Source organism: Dasypus novemcinctus, chromosome 1, assembly GCF_030445035.2.
Source record: "Dasypus novemcinctus isolate mDasNov1 chromosome 1, mDasNov1.1.hap2, whole genome shotgun sequence".
Lineage (NCBI taxonomy): Eukaryota > Metazoa > Chordata > Mammalia > Cingulata > Dasypodidae > Dasypus > Dasypus novemcinctus.
Window position 1 is genome coordinate 108,869,179 of NC_080673.1, and position 22,498 is coordinate 108,891,676.

General features: G+C 36.6%; 1 protein-coding gene across 2 annotated transcripts in view; it reads left to right on the forward strand.

The window, feature by feature from the left end:
- HPGDS (hematopoietic prostaglandin D synthase) overlaps positions 1-22,498 on the forward strand; it is a 45,139-nt gene that overhangs the window by 15,170 nt on the left and 7,471 nt on the right. The window contains exons 3-6 of one of the 2 annotated variants that reach the window (XM_004470373.4): positions 4,668-4,760; positions 9,598-9,707; positions 18,119-18,217; positions 18,793-18,980. In XM_004470373.4, coding sequence (XP_004470430.1) covers positions 4,668-4,760; positions 9,598-9,707; positions 18,119-18,217; positions 18,793-18,894 — 404 coding nt within the window. In that variant the 3' untranslated portion in view covers positions 18,895-18,980. Of the gene's footprint in view, positions 1-4,667; positions 4,761-9,597; positions 9,708-18,118; positions 18,218-18,792; positions 18,981-22,498 lie in introns of those variants that run through there. The other variant, XM_004470372.3, reaches the window with a different exon arrangement.

The window sequence follows — 22,498 nt, forward strand, 5'->3', positions numbered from 1 at the left end:
CTGTGGAAAGGAATATTCAGACAAAAAAATCTCTGAAAATTTAAAATATGATAAAAAACAAAAAAATGATGGAAAATAACCTAGAAATTAGAAAAACAGGACAGAGAAATGGAAGAGAGAAGATAGATAAGGAAACACAAGGACCAGTTGGTGAATGAAGTCCAACTTCTGAATGAAATTCTAGGAAAAGAGAATAGAGAAAATACAGGGAGGCAAATGTTTATAAGAATCCTCTTTAGAAATAACTAAAATCTGTCTTGTTATGACTTTCATACATAGTCAAACCCTTGATTACAGACTTCTAGCCTTCAAAATTGAGAAATTTGTTGTTTTAAGCCACCCAGTTTGTGGTACATTGTTATGGCAACTACAGGGAACAAATACACCACCTATCTAGGTGTCCTCTAAGCTCCTATTAGACTATGTCTGCCATTTATAACATGTGGTGCCTTGGGAGAAACACTATTCTCCAGGCCCAAGAGCAACACAGAGCAGAAAGAGACCTTTCTTCTATCACAGCTGATATTATACTAAGACTTTATACTAAAATCACAGTAGCTATTTTGGCAACCGTATCACACTGAAGCCCCATTTACAGTGTCAGATTAGATTCTTAAAAGCTTTTTGGCAGGTGCTCCAGCTAAGTCACAACCCTGAAGTTATTTTTTTTCTGGAACCAAATGATGCACTTAGCATTTGTCTTCTTAAGTTTCATCTTGTTAGCGTCAGCACAATGTTCCAGCTGTAGGCAATTATCCCAAGCTTGGCTGGAACACAGCTGAAAGCTTACCATCTCACAAGAAAACACATTCCATTCTCAATCAGTCTAAAGCTAAATTATCCTTCATATTGAGTTAAAATCTGCCACCCCTCTTTTCTATTTACTTAAAAATTTTTTACTTTTAAGGAATTTCAAACTTACAGGACAGTTACAAAAATAATACAAACCCTTCAGAGAACTCCAACATACTCCTACCCCACTTCCAGATACCCAGATCCCCCAATTTTAACATTTTGCTACATTTACCTACCATCCCTCCCTCCCTCCCTCCCTCCCTTCCTTCCTTCCTTCCTTCCTTCCTTCCTTTCCTCTCCTCCCCTTCCTTTCCCTTTCATCTATTTTCTGAACATTTGAAAGCAAGTTACACATGTCATACTCCTTGAACACATAATACTTTCATTTACATTTCCTATGAACAATGATACTTTTGTAATCAATGGATGTGCAGTTATCAAGTTCAAGAAATTTAATGCTGATATAAAGCTTATATTCTATATTCCTATTTTTCTCTTATGTCCCAATAATATCCTTAGGGGTCTTTTTTCTCCAATTTTAGATCACATCCAGTATCATGTATTGCTTTAATTGTCAGTATCTCTTTAGTGTCTCTTTTTTTTTTTTCCAAATGTGGGAACATACATACAACAAAAATCTTCCCATCCCAACCCCTCCCAAGCATACCATTCAGTGGGATTAATCACCTTCACACTGTTGTGACACCCTTACCACCATCCATTACTATAACTGCCCCTTCACCCCAAAGAGAAACCCTTCACTCATTTTGCATTAATCCCCCACTGCCCCTGCTCCTCAGTCCTGGTAAACTGTACTCTACTTTCTATTTATATGAGTTTGTATATTCTGTATATTTTCTTTGTTACGCATGGAACTTAAATTTAACCTCCCAATTCTGTAACAATCTTGTTTGCGTTGATGCCAACTTAACTTCACTAGCATACATAAACTATTTTCTTATATCCCTCCATCACCCCACCTTTATGTAGTTCATGTCACAAATTAAATGTTTATAATTGTTAGTCCAAAACCATTGATTTATCATTACATTTTATACATTTGCCTTTTAGATTCTGTAGCCTTCCTATTACTTTTAATTTATAGTTCTGTACATTGGAGCTAGTCAGAATATTTGAGAATGGCCACCATGTGCCACTTAGTTCATTTTTTCTCCTCTCCAGTTGAAGCATGCCAGTTCTCATAAAATGTGATTTTCAGACCCCACTAACTTGGCTACTATCTTCTGGACTTGCTCTGTTTGTTAATGTCTTCCTCAAAACATGGCTCTGAAAATTAACAAACAGCTGAATGAGGGATCCAAATGGCCTCAGTTTGAATTCCAACTCTACCAGGCAATTTACATGATTTCTTGTAACTCATTTCCTCATTTATAAAATCAGAAAATAGTTAATATCTACTTTATAGGGTTATTGTAAATATAGAAAGGCCTAATGAGCATGTTAAATATATTTAGTCCACTGCTTAGTATAAAAGAAGTCTGCAAAAAAAAAGTTACACATATTAATTCTCACTTGTTTGTATATTTTGTTTCAAATAAAGCATCCCAATTTGTGTCAGCTTTATTTGGGACTTTGTTTTGCTCTCAGCATTACCTTAGGCATCTAGAAGAGTACCTGGCTTACTCCATACTTAAGTGCTCAAAAGATTTTTTAAAAATTCCCAGTGTGAACTATATTTCATCCTGAACTTATTTGTATGCATAAGAAAAATATTGAAAGAGATACACAAAATTGATTTTAGTAGCTGCATTAGGATCATGGGCGCATGAATGGCACTTTATTCTTTTCCTTCTTTTCCAGAAAAATTTTGTGTTTGAAATGAAGGCATTGGTCAAAAAAATTGTGATCAATTCAAATATGAAATATTATGTAGCCATTAAAAAGTTGGCATTTCATTGATACAGAAATATATTTAAAAGATATCATAAAATGAAAAAAAAGTTGTTTACAAAACATTATTTACACTATGATTTTGTTTTTTAACATATATGGAAAAGCATCTAAAATATTACCATAGTTTTAACTATGTGGTAGAATTATTTTTATCTTCAATTTAAAATTTTTATATTATAAATGTTTATTATTTTCTGACAAAATATAATAGGGTTAGGTAAAATAACAAAGTAAGATTTACAAATAACACATTAATATGATATCTACTATGAGTTTGCCCTATAATCATACAAATACGCTCACTGCCTTACTTTATGGTTCATATAGTCCTTCATCAAAATAAGATGTTGGCTAAATTCCTTAAAGTAGCTAAATAGGTAAATCAAACTATCCATATTTCTCAAACTATAGTTTGGAAGAAAAATCATTATGGCCTATAATTTAGGCCACAGAAATTAATGAATATAAAGGCAGGATATTTTCACCATTAGGACTGTAGAATGGTACAACTGCTGTGGAAAACTGGCAGTTTCTAAGGAAGTTGAATATAGACTTGCCATGTGACCCAGCAATACCACTACTAGGTATATATCCAGAAGAACTGAGAGCAGTGACATGAACAGACATCCACACACTGACGTTCATAGCGGCATTATTCACAATTGTCAAAAGATGGAAACAGCTTAGGTGTCTGTCAACTGAAGAATGGATAAACAAACTGTGGTGTATACACACGATGGAATATTATGCAGCTGTAAGAAGAAATGAAGTCATGAAGCACATGGTAAGAACCTTGAGGACATTATGTTAGAGTGAAATAAGCCAGACACAAAAGGACAAATGCTATATAATTGCACTATTATGAACTAAAGAGATTGTGTAAACTCATGGAGTTAATAACTAGAATATAGGTCACCAGAAAATAGAATGAGGTTGGAGAATGGAAATCTGAGGTTTAATCTGTGCATATTGGTTAAATGACTGTTCATAAATCTTTGAAAATGAATAGAAATATTGAAAGTGCCTCATGCTGTTTGTAACTAGCAGTGCTAATATATGAGTATGATAGCGGTTGAAAGGGAAAGTTTAAGGTCTTGTATATTACTAGAAGGAGAGGTCAAAGATGTAACGTGGGATCGTATAGTATAGTGAAACCTCATGTGAAATATGAATACGGGTAATATTGCATATATGAGTGTTTTTCTTTGAAACTGAACAAATGTATGTTAATGTTACAGGATGTTACTATCAGCAAAAATATAACAAAAGAAAATTAGAACAGTAGTATATAGTAATATGTTAATGATCTTCCAGTAAGGGTAAGAAAATTAAAAAGGAAATATACTAAACATAAGGTGCTACATACTACTTGACTTCAGCTATATAAAATATAGATACAAATAAACTAGAGAGATGGAAACAGAATGCAGCAATGTATGGCAGGAGAAGCATAGAGAGATTGAGAGGTGATGAGTTTATTATTATTATTATGGAATAATGAAAATGCTCTAATAATAATTGAATTGATGAATGCCCAACTATGTAATTATACCAAATACCTTTGATTATACACTTTGGTTGGATTTATGCTTTATTAATATGTATCAATTAAATTGATTTGTTTATAAAAAGAAATTAATGAAACTTAAAATGACAGGTTTTTTTAAAAAAAGTAAAGTATATGAGAAAATATAATTTAGTGTTTATATAATATGTAGTAGCACTGGGTTTTAGAACCAATTCTGTCACTAACGAATCTGCACTCTTTAAAAAAAAACTTAGAAAATGTAAGCTGTAAAAATTCCACTAGAGGATGTCTAATGCCCCTTTTAGAATAAATATTCAAGAATTCCACGACTTTAAAAATCATGGTTTGTTTCCACAATTATTAGTAAATTGAAGGTATTTAACTCTTGGCTTTGATATGGAAGTTGACTCATTGCTTGTGTTATTTTAAGCTCTTCCATTTGGCAAAATTCCTGTTTTGGAAGTGGATGGACTTTTGCTTCACCAAAGTCTAGCAATAGCGAGATACCTGACCAAAAACACAGGTAAAATACTGATTGTGTTTAAGATTTTAATAACTGAAAACAGTACATATTTTAAGTTCAATAGTCACTAAATAACTTTAATGCACTAATATGTAGTGTGATAACTTTGCACTACAGTACAAAGGAAAATGGAATTAAATGCCAGAGAATTATAATTGTGCCATCTGTATCAGTTTAACTTTCCATGAATTCTCCAGAAAATTTTATTTTATTGCCACCCACCACCTCCTACCCCATACCACTTTGCCCCCAAACCGTTATTAATCTTTAGTGAAAAATGGGACAGGTATGTATCACTCCAAACTTTTGCTAGTATGTATATTATAAGTTATCAAATAAGATTAATTAACAGAAATACATATGGCATATGGAAGTTGAAATTCCTCAGAAAATTAAAATATTGTTTTCAATGATATCCTTCATCCTAATCCTGCTGAAAAATAGAAAAGGAATTTCTTTGTCTCTGTGGAGTGCCATCTGAGGTGTTTTTTAGTGGGTAGCTAGTTTCTGGATTGTTTTGTCTGCAGCTATACCCCATGGCATTGTTGAAGAGAAATAAGAGAAACTTATTTCTGTTCTTTGACTTACTCCCTTTTTCCCATCCTATGCTCTGCCCTCTTCTTCTTTCTTCATTTCTGATCCTCTCACATTCTTTTTGAGTGAAAAGCTATCTTTCTAGTCAATCTGCAGAATCACCATTCCCTCTCCCACCCAACTCCATCACCCACCCCATAGACACACAGCTCACAAAGTAAAATGGGCCCTAATTATGTTAAAAATACGAAAATCTTTACTAAACTAACATACTGCAACAAGTGAAGTTCTTTGGAACTTCAGAAAAGGTGGCGATTTTTCTAACATGGAAACCAGATTTTGAAGTGAAAGTGACATTCGAGCTCAGCCTTAAAGGATGCCTAGAATTTCAAGAGAAGACTTGGACTTGGGCAGTTGTTTTCAAACTTTCGATGCATCAGAATCACAGGGAAGCTAGTTAAAGCACATTTTGCTTGCTCCCAGCTTCAGAGACCCTGATTCAATAGGTCTGGAGCAGGACCCAATAACTGGCATTCCTCCTTCTTCAGATCATGCTGATGCAGCTGGTCCAGGGACCTCCCTTTGAAAATCTCGGCTAGGACACTCCAGGCAGAGAGAAAATAGCGTGAGGAAGGGAAAAGAACTTCAAATGTGCAGGGTGGAGGAAAAGTAGAAAAAGAAACATCTAAAACATAGATTGCGATCTGGTTAGAAAGATCCAAAATATGGGCTTTCTTACTTTGGCAATTGTTGTTTTCATCTAGAAAAGCAGAATAACTACAGCTGTGAGTTGGGGAAGATTATTCTGGCATGGCTGGAGGCATGGAAGCACATTAGGAGGTCAACAGATTAGTCCAGATGGCAACAGAAAAGAAGAGGGAAAGAAGGGATCAGGAAAACATAAGAAAGTTTTGTGAAGGTAGATTCATCATAGCGACTACATGACAGATGTTGGAGGATGGGGGGCAAGGCAAATGACAGCTTGGACATGGTTTGTCATTCTAATAGTGCTTCACTATTAGTGGTTCACCGCAGCGCACATATTAGAGCTACGCCATAGTGCTGAGATCCTGATGACCTCTTTTACCCTGTTTAACAGAAATGTCTGTTAAATGACAGTGAAGTATAGTGACATCCGGGGACAAGGGGGAGAATTAAGACTGAGAATGATAAATGGAGATATACTATCTACATGCCCTGCAGATGTACCCTGATGTAAGTTAGGGAAACACTACAACTTCACCTGGAATGCTCAGTAACACTTAGATTCTCAAACTAAGTTTGAATATTCAATTCTCTTTTAAAGATTATCAATAAGGGAATAAAATACTCCATGATTACAAGTACCGAATGAAAAAGAATTAATACCAAACACTAATGTAGAATTTATTTATAACTTCGGAGAAAATACTAAACATATAAGAAACTAAGTATTTACATTTTGCATATATAGAGGTGGTGTGTGTGTAAATAAAGTGAATGAGCCAATTCTATTACTAGCAAAAGCCATAAACTTTTCTTCTGAATACATCACATTTATTTTGTGGAAAAGTACTAGGCATTCTTGGAAATCAAATGCCAACTTAAGTCTCATAATTTAACAAACTTCATTTTCTTCATTTAAAATTCTCTTGAATACAAACAGCACTTGTAAAATAAAGATGTGATCCAAAAGGGCAATATAGGAGTATTAACAAAATTCTTGTTGGTCAAGTGGTGGTCTCAGAGTTCAATGTGTCAGTGCTATGTCCTTTCAAAAGTTATACCTGAACATTTGTGTATATGATTAAAAAGAACAACAGAGTTTGCACCAGTAACTGTACCCTAATGCATGTGAAGCAGTTTGCAATATTCACAATTTATCTTGTTAGTAAATTGCTTCCTGAAACTTAGAGATGATAAAGTAGTTTTTAAGCAGTTGAACCAAGTGCCTAGTTGTGATGTTTTGGTTTGTCAGGTGAACGGTAGCAAATCTGACTATGGTGCTTTGAAAATTCTTTCTTACGGAAGAGGATGGAGTTTCTCTTATGAATTATGGCTAATTATATGGACAAAAACATGTAAACCCCTCTCCGTATATCACCTTCATGTCCAAAACTTAAAGCAATCCTATTCAACAGTAGAATCAGGGCACATGACAACTCTATTGAGGTACAAATATGAACATTAAAATGGCCATCAACTCACTTTTGAAAAATAAAAATAACAAAGAATCCTGGATATAGGCAGAATCTGTTTTCTAAAGTCCTAAGAAAGTTCCTTCATTTATGCCTGGTTCCCTCAGAACTTCAGTGTTCTGACTAAGGGCAAGTTTTTGTGAGAATGAAATGTTTACACTCTTCTTTCCCATTCAGAATAAACATTAACCTGTTAGATAGCTTTCGGTGTTCTATGTTCTTTATATCAATTGTATTCAAATTTCATTTGACAGCAACAATTCTTTTCTCTGTACCTCAGTCCCAGCAGGACATTTTGTCATAACTGAAAGACTCATTTTCATTTTTTTCTGGAACTGGCAAAGAAAAATCATACCACACAACACAATTTCATATTTATAGAATTCTTTCTCCTTAGTGTTTTCCAGCTTTGCGTAGGGGCAGTTAACAGATTACCTCAGAGTTATATCCAAAACGAGGTGGCATCAAATTGCATAGACCCATTAGAGAAAGGAACATTAAAAATGTAACTTTCCCCAGACAAGGCCGTTTGATTTTATTCATTTTACATGATAAAAAAAAAAAGTAAAGCCAAACACAAAACTGTTCAAAAAAGGAGCGAAATATATTCCACAAGATTTAGACAAAGATATGCGATGAATTTTAGTTTTAAATGGATCTATTTCTTTGTGAGCTTTGAGAATTTCATCTTCAACCCTGAATAGCTGTGTATTTTACATTATAATCATATTTACAGATCATGCAAAAGTATTTTGCTTTGACTCTTACTAAATTCCTACAAAGTGTTTAAAATCAATTTGAAAATCCAGAACTGTACCTCTTCCTTCCATCACAGTTTTTGCAAGTCACTAAGAATTGAACCCATGCTGTGTACATTCTTTTTCAAACTTTCCTCAACCTGCAGTAGCCTTTTCAATGTCTTCTCTCCTTAACTGTAACACATGGCGTGTGGTCAGGGAATCTGTTTCATTTGCTGCTGTGGTTCCAGTTAGGGCTGACCCCAGTTGGAGTCCAGTACATATTTGTTGAACGAATGAAGAAGAGCTGGTTTGAGGTAGGATGCCATGACTCTTACTTTGGGATTTGTTGGAGTTCAGGAGCCATAAAGGAGACTGAATATATACATCTGGGGTTTAGAACGAAAATTGTTGAATGAGATGTCTTCTGCCTAAAATTGGTAGCTGAAGTCCTGAGTATGGAAGTCAATGCAGGAATGAAAATGAGTGAAGAAAGCTATTATAGAATCCTAAGGGGTCGGGAAGAAGGTGAATCAACCCTTGAACATCACAGAAGACATACAACAGTTTACAGAGGAACTGTAATCACCAAAGCATTTTCTTTCACTTTTAACAGTTGTATTGAAGCATAATTTACTCATTGTCAGTAGACAGTTTCTTGATTTTTAGTAAATTTATATTCTTGTTAAAAAAAGCAATCTAGTTTAGAATAAAGTATTTTAAATTGTAACCAGTGAGAAAATATTTAGGAAGAACAATGAATTTTCAGCAATAATGATGATCAACAGTTGACAAGAAAATGGAAAAAAACCTTCTATTATTATAAACTTACTGTCTCCAGGCAGAGAACAAGTGCTAACAAAACTTGTCTATAAAAATAAAAAACAATTCTTTTTATAAAATAAAGTATAATGTATGTATAGGTTATTTGCTGCAGTATTGCTTGTTTTAGCAAAAGACTAGAAACAAACCTAATTAGTTGGAGACTAATTTAGTCAATCATGGCACATCTACACAACGGAATACCTTGTAGCTGAAAAAAGAGTGAGGATGCCCTTTAGATACATGTAAGGAAACATCCCTTTGATACATGAGATGGCATATCAGAGGAGTATATATTCTTATTGGCTGGTATTTTCATAATGAAACAATGAAAGAGTACATAAGAAACTAATAAAACTGGTTGCCAATAAAGTGGGTAGGAAAGGGAGAGAAATGTGGTCGATGGAGGCAAGAGTGGAAGCTAGTCTTCAGTGAATATTGTTTTATTTTGTTTTGAATTTTTGAACCATATGAGTATATTGCCTATTAAAAATAAACAAACATTTTTAGATAGTAAATTAAATTGAACACATTCATGGACATAAAGTAACTCTCTCTATTCCATAGAATTGGCTGGAAAAACAGAACTGGAGCAATGTCAAGTTGATGCCATTGTGGACACTTTGGATGATTTCATGTCACGTTTTCCCTGGGCAGAGAAAAAACAAGATGTAAAAGTAATGTGATCAATTTGTTATAACTACTATTTGTCATATACCATTTGCTAGCCATTGTGTTAGGTGCTTCAAAGTTTCTTTTTTTTAATCACAGTAATACACATGCATAATTTAAAACATCAGATCATGTTAAACAGTTGAAAATAAACACAGTGATCACATTCCTCCACCGCTTCATATTATCCCCACAGATACAATCCCTTTTGGACCCTTTTAGCTCTTTCTTTTGGATTTACACATCTCCATAATTCTATAGGTCTATAGGACATGGAAATATGGCTTTCTTCTTTTTTTTTAAGATTTATTTATTTATTTATTTCTCTCCCCTTCCCTCCCCACCCCGGTTGTCTGTTCTCTGTGTCTATTTGCTGCGTCTTCTTTGTCCACTTCTGTTGTTGTCAGCAGCACGGGAATCTGTGTTTCTTTTTGTTGCGTCATCTTGTTGCATCAGCTCTCCATGTATGCGGCGCCATTCCTGGGCAGGCTGCACTTTCTTTCGGGCTGGGCGGCTCTCCTTACGGGGCGCACTCCTTATGTGTGGGACTCCCCTATGCGGGGGACACCCCTGCGTGGTATGGCACTCCTCTTGCACATCAGCACTGCGCGTGGGCCAGCTCCACACGGGTCAAGGAGGCCCAGGGTTTGAACCAGGGACCTCCCATGTGGCAGAGGATGCCCTAACCACTGGGCCAAGTCTGCCACCTATGGCTTTCTTCTGATCACCAGTTTTAGACAGTTTCTATGGACTTATTATTAGAATAATAAGAATTTATCTCTTTTACATAGTCATCTCCTCTGCTTCCTTTCCCCCAAGCTCCCAATACAGTGGTTAAATGAATATTCAGTGATTACATTAGTGTGCCTATGCAAATCTGATATGGAACTACGCTTTGTAATGTACTTTGGTTATATTTCCTTTCTCACATTTCCTCCTCAAAGTTAGCAATTTTTTTTTCATTTGCTTAATTCTTTTTACTTTTATTGCTAATACTTCCCATACCATCCAATAGCCTACCAATATAATTTTCCACAATGTCAATGACATCAGCTAATCAATTACTTTCCTATTTTCTTAAACATACCCACTGAAGACTTCCATTTTCCTTTGTAGAACTTTCTAGGTTTTCTGTACAGCTGTCATCATTGGACTTCCCTACCTGCCATCCTAGAAATTCCTTTTTCTTTCTCTTGAGTTAGAATTCTAACATCCTACAATATTGTTTATTTGTTTATTTGGAACACATCCTACAGTATTGAAAAGGTTAAAAGGGAGTTTTGAGGACAGGAGGTATGATGATGGCAGACTGTATAGATCTGTCTTATCTTGTGACTCATGCTGTTTCAACCTGGTGTAGTTGCCCTAGTCACTTGGTGCACAGTTATCTTCCATTATCATTCTGGATGTTTCTTTTGAACCTTTCCTGTATTTATGCTCTTGTTTCCTATCCTTGGTTTTGTGTGGCATCCTCAAATAGCTTACTGAGCCATGAGAAATAAAAGCTTGAGGACTTATTTGTCTAAAAATAGTCTTATTTCATCCTCATATTTGTTTCATAGTTTGGTCGGTTATAGAATTCTATGTTGAAAGTTATTTTGAAGGCATTTATCTTTTTTTTTTAACTGTTAAGAAGTCTGAATCCAATCTAATTCCTGATCTTTTGTAGATGACCTACTTTTTCTCTCCTCTTCCTCTCTCTCTCTCTTCTTTCCTTTCTGAATGCTCATAGAACACTTGGCCCTAGAGTTCTAAAATATTATAACGATGAATCTTGGTATGATCTTGTTTTTATCCAATTTGCTATTTCCTTGTTGGGCTTTCAGTAAGGAGCTCATGTCCTTCAGCTATAGGAAATTTCCTTTAATTATTTTACTGATGATTTCTTCCCCCTTTCTTCTCTTTGTTCCTTTATATTGAAATTCCTTTTATTCAGATGTTGGATCTTTTCTCTTCCCCATCTCTTTGTCTTTTTTGCATTACTTTATGGAAGAAGTCCTCAACTTTGTCCTTCTCTTGAGATATAAATTTCTGATACTGTGCTTTTAAATTTACAAGGGCTCTTTTTTGAGGTGTTTTGTTTTCTTTTTAAAATATTATTTCTCTGCCTAGAATATTTTTGTTTCAAGTTGCTTTTATTCCTCTTTGTTTAGGTCTCTGTCTTTACTCAGGGGTCAGGTTATGGAAATTAATATGCTTATTTAAAGGTCTATGTGGAAGAGGTTTGTTGATTTTGAGTTTCACTAGGCCATTTTGGGGTTACCTCCCAATATCACTTTCTTCAGTTATCCCCTCTGGCACTGGACAGAGTCCTTAGAGAAGAATTCTAATCTCCTGCCCAGAATACAGTATGTGTGATATTCCCCAACCCAGAGACCATCTGTTTTACTCTAACTTTGTGCTAAGGATAGGAAAGAGGTGGTTGTCTAGTAGCATGAAATAAAAAAAAGTAATTTCATGTAGGAACTACTTCTTTAACAGTTTTCCACCAATCTTTGTCTTACCTCCCCCCATCACCTCTTTTTTTTAAAAGATTTATTTTTATTTATTTATTTCCCCTCCCCCCCTACCCTGTTGTCTGCTCTCTGTGTTCATTTACTGTGTGTTCTTCTTTGTCCACTTACATTCTTGTCAGCAGCACTGGGAATCTGTGTCTCTTTTTGTTGTGTCATCTTGTGGCGTCAGTTCTCCATGTGTGTGGCACCACTCCTGGGCAGGCTGTGCTTTTTTTGCATGGGGTAGCTCTCCTCGAGGGGTGTACTCCTTGTGCGTGGGGTTCACCTTTGCGGGGGACACCCCTGCGTGGCACAGCACTCCATGCGTGCATCAGCACTGCACGTGGGCCAGCTCACCACACAGATCAGGAGGCCCTGGTTTGAACCTTGGGACCTCCCATGTGGTAGGTGGACGCTCTATCAGTTGAGCCAAATCTGCTTCCTTCCATCAGCTCTTTACTCCTTCAATTCTAATACTCCCTCTTTAACTCTACTAATTGTAGAGGTACATATCCTGCCATTTCCTGAGCTATCTGAGTATTTTATATTGTAGATAGGGTTGGTTCTCAACTTTCCCTTTGTGGATGTCATTAATCCATCTGCTTTCAGTTTCTAATTTCGTTTACTCTTGTCTCTTCTCCCATTGTCCACCTCCTTGTGGATTCTTTTTTAAAAAATCATTCATTTACTGTAGTGTTGGGACGAAAACAAAATGATATGCTTGCCAAATCCATCATCTTTATCTAGAATTCTAAATAAACCTCCTCTGTTACTATAACAGGAACCCAGTCATTTCTTCAGAGCACTCATCACAATCTCCATTTTGTTTTAAAATGGATTTACTTGTTTGTTTTTCGTCTTCTCTAGTAGAATGTATCACAAGGGCAAGAATCATGTCTTTATCAGTCACTGGTGTATCCACCACACCTACACATTGCCTTTTACATAGCTGGCACTTAGTACTTGTCGAATAAGTGATAGGAAAAGCTAAATTTATCCAACACTCACCATATCAGGCCAGGGGCTACTGTAGAATCCTCACATATATTATCTTGGACATTCCTGTCCACCCATCATGAGATAAATCCTTTTAATTGTCATGTACACTTTCCAGATGAAGAAACAGAAATAGATTATGACATGGCCCAAGTCACACAAGCAAGTGTCAGGCTTGTGATCTGACTCCAGACAGCCTCGTTCTAGAACACAGCCTTATCACCCATGCATAATATCTCCTCAAGGAGAGGCTAATTCATACAGTATCCTTTTATGGAGAAATTGTGGTTACCCTCATTTTCCAGATGAGGAAATTAAGGGTTATGTAGTGTAAGTAACTTTCCTAAGGTTCTTCAGCTAATAAAGAGTAGAGCAGGGATTCAAACTCCATGTTGGTAACCCAGTGCAATGCCAGCAGCAGCTAAAACAGTTGTATGTGTGAATATATCTATGTATGTCTTATAGCTAAAGACCTATACCCAAAACACACAGCACAGAGCAAATGTAGGTGTTTTTTTTTTTAAAGATTTATTTTATTTGTCTATCTCCCCCACTTCCCCCACCTTGTTTTTTTTGCGCTCACTGTCTGCTTTCTGTGTCTGCTTGTCTTCTCTTTAGGAAATACCGGGAACCAATCCTGGGACCTCCATTGTGGGAGAGACTCAGTGGCTTGAGCCACCTCAGCTCCCTGGTTTGTTGTGTCTCTCACTGTCTCCCCTCGTTGTCTCTTTTTGTTGTGCCAGCTTGCTGCATGGGCCAGCTCGTTGTGTGGGCCAGCTTGCCTTCACCAGGAGGCCCCAGGAAATGAACCTGGGACCTTCCATATGATAGATGGAAGCCCAATTGCTTGAGCCACATACACTTTCCCAAATGTAGTTTTATAATTTACTTTGAACATATTTATTCTAAATACTATTTGCTTAATTAGGAACTTCTGATTTGAATGCAAATATTTGATCATAAAATTCATGTTCACTGACTCATCAACATGTAAGACTTGTGGGGCACACACCCCCCCCACTCACCGCCCCCACCAATACCACATTCTTAGACTAATCAGGAAAAACTCTTAGATAAAAGCTTAGCTTTTAAAATGCTATGTATGAGACTTTTTGACATGAATACATTTCAGCTAGGCTCAGAATGCCAGGCTTGAAACTTCATTCCCTTCTTACTAGCTGTCACTTAACTCTGTATCAATATTTCCAATTCTTTATCTGTAAAATGGGGATATAATAGAGTCTACTTTGATTTATGTTGGGAGGACTAAATGGTAGCATATGTGCCTGTGGCTATGTAGAAAGTATTCAATAAATACTATTTATCAATAAATAGTACAGTGTTAAATAGTTTATTGAAAATTGCTTTTCCATATATTTGTCAAACATGGCATTTATATTTTACTTATCCTCATAAATGCAGAAACAAACTGATACATAACAACAAATTTGGAAAAAAAGGCCTAAAGCTTTTTGTTGCATGTACCTACAGCTTGGTAGTTTGTCAATTTAACAATCTTGCCCCTTTTCTATTTTCTACCCATTTGTGGCTGGGGCTCTATAACAAAAGCCACCTCCCAAAGGGAAATAGTCTCTGAACTTTTTTAAAGAGTAACACTACCTTTGAATGAGAATAACCATTCTCTTAGATATCACCTACCTCAAAGCACAATTTCACAGAATACAACAGTCCAAGTTCAGGAACAAATCATATAAAGGTAGAACAGTTTGCAGAAATGGTGCTGATAGCCACAAACCACCTGAATAATAAGTAGAACTCAGCTAGTCTACAAAGATCAATGCATAGTTCTTTCGTATTTCGTTCGTTCTTTTTTTAGTGGGGTGCATTGCCGCCACCTTGTGGTCAGGTAAAACTTTAACATCTAATTCAAAAGCAGAATATTGAATCACTTAGATGGACAAATATGAAAATATTTCTATCGTGTATTAATTACAGATGTTTCAGTATCGATTGCTGTAAAATTCCATTTCCAATTTAAATTTTTTTCTTTTTTTTTTTAAGATTTTTAAAAATTTATTTCTTTCCCCTCCCCCCCAAACCCCCCACCCTTGTCTGTTCTCTGTATCTATTTGCTGCATCTTCTTTGTCCACTTCTGCTGTTGTCAGCGGCACGGGAATCTGTGTTTCTTTTTGTTGCGTCATCTTGTTGCATCAGCTCTCCGTGTGTGCAGTGCCATTCCTGGGCAGGCTGAACTTTCTTTCACGCTGGGCGGCTCTCCTTACGGGCGCACTCCTTGCGCGTGGAGCTCCCCTACCCAGGGGACACCCCAGTGTGGCACGGCACTCCTTGCGCACATCAGCACTGCACGTGGGCCAGCTCCACACGGGTCAAGGAGGCCCAGAGTTTGAACCGCGGACCTCCCATGTGGTGGATGGACGCCCTAACCACTGGGCCAAGTCCGCTTCCCCAATTTTAAAAATTAAACATAAAACATGCCTCTGAATGTTGGCCACCCTGGCAATTCTTGAACTTACTACTAGGGCTACTTTGATTACTTGTGTATTTATGCTTCAGTGTCCTCGTTTGAAAGACAGGGTAGGAATGGAGGGTGAACAGGATTGAGGGGATTCTAATTTGAATACTAAATTATTTAGTAGTGTGGTTTTTAAAATAATGTTTTCAGGAAATATACAGACATCTCTAGATCCCTCATAAGTCAATGTTAGACTCCTGCAGCAATGGGAAGCGGGTGTGGCTCAAATGACAGAGCATTTGCTTACCATATAGGAGGTCCAGGATTTGATACCCACAGCCTCCTGGCCCATGTGGTGAGCTGGGCCCATGTGCAGTGCTTCCACATGCGAGGAGTGCCATGACACGAAGGGGATCCCCCTGCATGGGTGCCCCACGTGCAAGGAGTATGCCCTGCAAGGAGAACCGCCCCGTGTGAAAAGCACAGCCCGCCCAGGAGTGGTGCCACACACACGGAGAGCTGACGAAGCAAGATGATGTAACAAAAAGAGACACAGATTCCCAGTACCGCCTGACAAAGCAAGTGGACACAGAACGCACAGCAAATTGACACAGAGAGCAGACAATGGGGAAGGGGGGGAGGGATGGGGGAGGAAGGGAAGAGATAAATAAATCTTAAAAAAAAAAAAAGAATGCTGCAGCAATGATTGCTTAGAGTGAAAAAAAATCTCCTGCTTTATAGTTCTCTAGAAGGGGAGACAGGAAATTTCTGAGTCTACCAAGTATAAGAGTGGCTGTCTACAATTTATCAGAGAATGTAATTTGTATGGTACATATCTGGGAAAAATATGTTTAAATCAAAATTCATTTTCTTTATATTATTCTGATATGTGTTCTTTAAAATTAATCTTAAATAATAATATTTGTCCTGTTTACTAATTCACATTTCATTAGCCTGAGTTGATTCATCAAACTTTTAGAAGAGAACCTGTGTTACAAGAGAAGTCAATAGTACAGATATAAAATTTTATCTGATACTGCATATACACAAAGAATTGATGTTCCTTGAAGTTGTAGAAATTCAAGTTAGGAAAAGCAATAGAAATCTACAGGAGTACAACAGGAGTTTTGGGAGTCTGTCAAGCAGTGACATCCTGGCAGCTCTATTCCCAGCTGGCCATTACCTTTCCAACTGATGCTGAGCTGAGCTCTGGGAAATGTAGCATCACTCTGGGCCCACTGCCCCTCAGTTCACAAAGCCTGAGTAAATAGTACAAGGATTCATACATCATTTTATTTAAAACATAATGGCATTTTATGTACAAAGGTGGTACAGAACATTTGAAAGAACATAATGTCAAAATAATGACAAGGTTTCCAAGCTTCAGTTGTAAAATTTCCTATTAGGCCACAATGACAGGCCAAAGAAAGAAAATCCACAAAAGCCCAACAGCATGATGAATCATTATGACTTATATCAAGTTATTATAATGGTGAAATGAAGCACTGCCAAACTGGAAGAATCCATCTTTTTTTGTATTTTATTTCTTATTTTTAAAACTATCATTATTACTTCATATTCTTACTAATAGTATTTGGTTATTTTGTTGGCTTCATTTTTGAAGAAGTTTTGGATCACAGAAGGGTGACAACTATGACAGGAGAGGATCATTGGTGTGGGGTGTCAATGATGGGGGATACATGAGAGGAGGATCACCTGGGCATACCTATAAGGCATATAAATGTGTTCAAATGTAAATGGGGGTGGTGAAGATTCACACAATAACCGAAAGATAATCAAATTCCTATCCTGGAGAGCTCTGCCACATTCTCTAATGTAACAGCAATACCCCTCGAATACAGGAGCAATGACTAGTGAAGTAGTATGGTCATTGATGGGTGCCTCGTATTGATGACTATACTTATGAGACTTTACTTTTGAAATTGAAACTTAGCCTAGTATTAATATTACAGGGTGCCTAAGAGTTACCTCCTGAGAGCCTCCTTGTTGCTCAATGTGACCTCTAAGCCAAACTCAGCATATAAATGCATTGCCTTCCCCCCAGTGTGGGACATGACTCCTGGGGAAGAGCCTCCCTAGCACTGAGGGGTTACTACCAAGCACTAACTAGCAATGCACCTGGAGAAAGACCTTGACCAAAAGGGGGGAAAGGTAAAGACAAATGAGTTTATATGGGTAAGAGACTTCAAAGTGAGTCAGGAGGTCATTCCAGAGGTTACGCTTATGTACATCTCAGAAGGATCTCTTTGACTGCCAAAGTAGATACTACCTCAAATAGCAGGGCTCCTGAGGATACTAGAGACATCCAGACACTATAGTCAGGGCAGATAGCGCAGGAGTTTGTGTCTTGCCAGTGGGTCCTACTTTGGAATTTATGCTTCCCAGTATGAGAGAGTTGGACTCAGTTGTGGTTTCCTTACACATGGCTCTTCTATTATTCTTAAAGTGATATTTTTCTCCCTCTCCTAGGATCAGATGTTTAATGAACTTCTCACAAATGATGCGCCTCACCTTCTGCAAGATTTGGACACATATTTAGGGGAAAAAGAATGGTTTGTTGGTAACTCTGTGAGTATCTTTTAAGTCTTAAAAATGTAAACATATATATATAATTTAAAGTAAAAGGATAAATAAAAAACATAAAAACCTAGTGAAAAAAAATGTCACCCATAGGGAGTGAGTAGTAGCAATAAAAGCTAAACTTCCTAGAATAAATATTTTTCATAGACTTGACTTTGGAACCATGAAATATTATATACATAACAACAACAGCAAACATTTTAAAGCATTATCAATAAATTTTTTTTAAAGTGAAAAAACTGTGTCAAGTTGGAGCACAGTCTACAGAGTACATAGTAAAGATTTATTTCAAGAAATATTTAAAAATGCTATTTTTTTATTAAGAGAAGTTGTGGGTTTAAAGAACAATAATGTATAAAACATAGGGTTCTCTTATACCACCCTATTATTAACACTGTGTATTAGGTGTGGTTCATTTGATACAATTGATGAAAGCATTTGTGTGTGTGTGTGTGTGAGGTACCAGTGCTGGGGATTGAACTCAGGCCCTTGAAAGTGGGAAGCTGGTGTTCAATCACTGAGCCACATTGGCTCCCCTGAGGGTGTTTTTGTTTTGTTTTTAGGAGTCACCAGGAACCGAACCTGGGAAGCAGGCACTCATCTGCTTAAGCCACTTCCCCTCTCTCCATTTTTATAATTATACTGTAATCCATGATTTGACTTAGGGTTCACAGTTTGTGTTGTACAGTCCCATGGATTTTTCTTTTAATTTTTATTCTAGTAATATATATAACCTAAATTTCCCTTTTAACCACATTCAAATATGTAAAGCACTGCTGCTAATTACATTCACAATGTTGTGCTACCATTATCATCAACAATTTCCATCATCCCAAATAGAAACTCTGTACAATTTAAGCATTAACTCCTTATTCCCTACACTGACCCTGTTCCCTGGTAAACTATATTCTAGATTCTGACTCTAAGAGTTTGCTTATTCTAATTATTTTGTGTCAGTGAGATTGTACAATAGTCACCCTTTCTTGTCTGGCTTATTTCACTCAACATTAAATTTTCAAGATCCATCTATGTTGTCTGGCATCATTTCATTCCTTTTTTGTGGTTGAATAATATTCCATTGAGTATATATACCACATTATGTTTATACATTTCATTGGTTGAAGGACACTTGGGTTGCTTCCATTTTAGACAATTGTGAATAATGTCACTGTGACCATCAGTGTGTAAATATCATTTCAAGCCCTTGTGTTCAACTCTTTTGTGCGTGTACCTAGAAGTGTGATTGCCAGGTCATATGGTCATTCTATACTTAACTTTCTGAGGAAGTCCAGAACTGTCTTCCACAGCACCTGCACCATTTTACATTCCTATCAACAATGAATGAGTATTCCTATTTCTCCACATCCTTTCCAAAGTTTGTAATTTTTGGTTTTAATAGTAGCCATTCTAATAAGTATGAAATGATAACTTATTGTGGTTTTGATTTGTATTTCCCTAATGGCTAAAGATGTTGAGAATATTTTAACATGCTTTTAGGCCATTTGCATATGTTCTTTGGAGAAATGTCTAAGTCTTTTGCCCATTTTGTAACTGGGTTGTCTTTTTGTTGTTGAGTTGTAGGATTGCTTTATATATTCTGGACATTAAACCTTTATCAGATATGTAGTTTCCAAATATTTTCTCCTATTGTGCATGTTGTCTTTTTTCTTTCATGATAAAGTCCTTTGAGGTGCAAAAGGTTTTAATTTTGGATGAGATCCTATTTAATCTATTTTTTCTATTTTTGCTTGTGCATTGGGTGTAAAGTCTAAGAAATCATTGCTTAAAACAAGGTCATGATAATGCTTCCCTAGATTTTCTTTTTAGCAGTTTTATAATTCTGTTACTTATATTTAGGCCTTTGATCCATTTTCATTTGATTTTTGTATATGGTGTAAGGTAGGGGTCCACTTTCATTCTTTTGCATATGGAAGACCCAGTTTCCTGGCACTGTTTGTTGAAGAGACTATTCTTTCCCAATCGAGTGGGCTTTTCCCCATTGTCAAAAATTAGTTGGCCATAAATGTTAGGGTTGATTTCTGAGCTCTCAATTTGATTTCATTGGTCTGTATGTCTGTCCTTGTGCCAGTACCATGCTATTTTGATTACTGTGGCTTTGTAATAAATTTTAAGATTGGGCATTGTGAGTCCTCTAACATTGTTCTTTTTCAAGATAGCTTTGTAATTTAGGGTCCCTTACCCTTCCATATAAATTTGATTATTGGCATTTCCATTTGTGCAAGGAAGGCTATTGGAATTTTAATTGGGATTGCGTTGCATCTATAAGTCACTTTATGTAGAACTGACATCTTAACAGTATTCAGTCTTCCAAATCATGAACATGGAATGTCTTTTCATTTATTTATTTGTTTGTTTATTTATTTAATAGCCTTAAAGGCCTTTTTTTTTTTTAATTTTATTTTTTAAAATTTATTTCTCTCCCCTTCCTCCCCCTCCCCCAGTTTCTGCTCTCTGTGTCCATTTGCTTTGTGTTCTGTGTCCGCTTGTATTCTTGTTCGCGGCACTGGGAATCTGTGTCTCTTTTTGTTGTGTCAGCACTCCATGTGTGTGGCGCCACTCCTGGGCAGGCTGTGCTTTTTTTTTTCATGTGGGGCAGCTCTCCTTACAGGGCGCATGCCTTGAGTGCAGGGCTCCCCTATGCGGGGGACACTCCTGTGTGGCACAGCACTCCTTGCACACATCAGCACTGCGCATGGACCAGCTCACCACATGGGCCAGGAGGCCTGAGGTTTGAACACTGGACCTCCCATGTGGTAGGCCGATGCTCTATCAGTTGAGCCTAATTTGCTTCCCCCTTCCATTTATTTAGATCTTCTTTCATTTCTTTTAGTAATGTTTCTTAGTTTTCCGTGTAGAAGCCCTTTACATCCTTGGTTAGATTTTTTTCCCTAGATAGTGGATTCTTTCAGTTGCTAGTATCAATGGAATTTTCTTTATGTCTTCAGATTGTTCATTACTCATATATAGAAATACTGCTTTTTGGGTGTTGAACTTGAACTCTGCCACTTTGCGGAATTCATTAATTAGTCCTAGTAGCTTTGTGTGGATTTTTTCAGGGCTTCTGTATATAGCATCATGTCATCTGTAAATAGGGCTGGTTTTACTTCTTCCTTTCCAATTTGAAAGCTTTTTTAAATTTTTTCTTGCCTAATTGCTATAGCTAGAACTTCTAGGACAATGTTGAATAATGGTGGTAACATTGGGCATCCTTCTGTTGTCATTGATCTTAGAAGGAAAGCTTTCAGCCTCTCACCATTAGGTATGATGTTAGCTGTGGGTTTTTCATATGCCCTTTATTATGTAGGGAAAGTTTTCTTCTATTCCTAGTTTTCTAAGTGTTTTTAAAAAAAAAAAAACAGGTGCCAGATTTTTCCAAGTGCCTTTTCTGCATTAGTTAAAATGATTCAGTGATTTTTTGCCTTCTTTCTGTTAATGTGGCATATTACCTTAACTGATTTTCTTACATCAAAACATCCTTGCATGATCCCACTTGATCATGGTGTATAATTCTTTTAATATGCTGTTGGATTGGCTAGTATTTTGTTGAGGATTTTTGCATATATATTCATAAGAAATACTTGGTCTGTAGTTCTCTTTTCTTGCAGTATCTTTATTTGGCTTTGGTATATGGATGAGGTTGACTTTGTAGAATGAATTAGGGAGTGTTCCTTCCTCTTCAATTTTTTGGAACACTTTAAACTGGATTGGTGTTAATTCTTCTTGGAATGTTTGGTAAAATTCACCTGTGAAGCCATCCAGTTCTGGGTTTTTCTTGTTGAGAAGTTTTTGATTACTGTTTCAATCTCTTTCTTAATAAGTAGTTTGTTGAGACCATCTATGTCTTCTTGAGTTAGTATAGGTGGTTTGTGTGTTCTCTTGATTCTATTGTTTTTTTATTCTCTATCTCAAAATCTTTATTTCCTTCCCTCTGCTTAGTTTGGGTTTAGTCTGCTCTTTTATTTTCTAGTTCTTCCAGTTTTGCACTTAGGTCTCTGATTTGAAATCTTTTTCTTTTTTTAATATTTTATTTTTTTAAAGATAGAGTATACAAATGTCGCATAAAAAAATATAGGAGATTCCCATATGCCCTGCTCCCCACATCTCCCACATCCCCCACATTCTCCCACATTCACAGTATCCTTTATTAGTGAGGTACATTCATTGCAATTGATGAACACATTTTGGAGCATTGACACTAAGCATGGATTAAGGTTTACTTTGTAGTTTACACTCTCTCCCAACCAATTC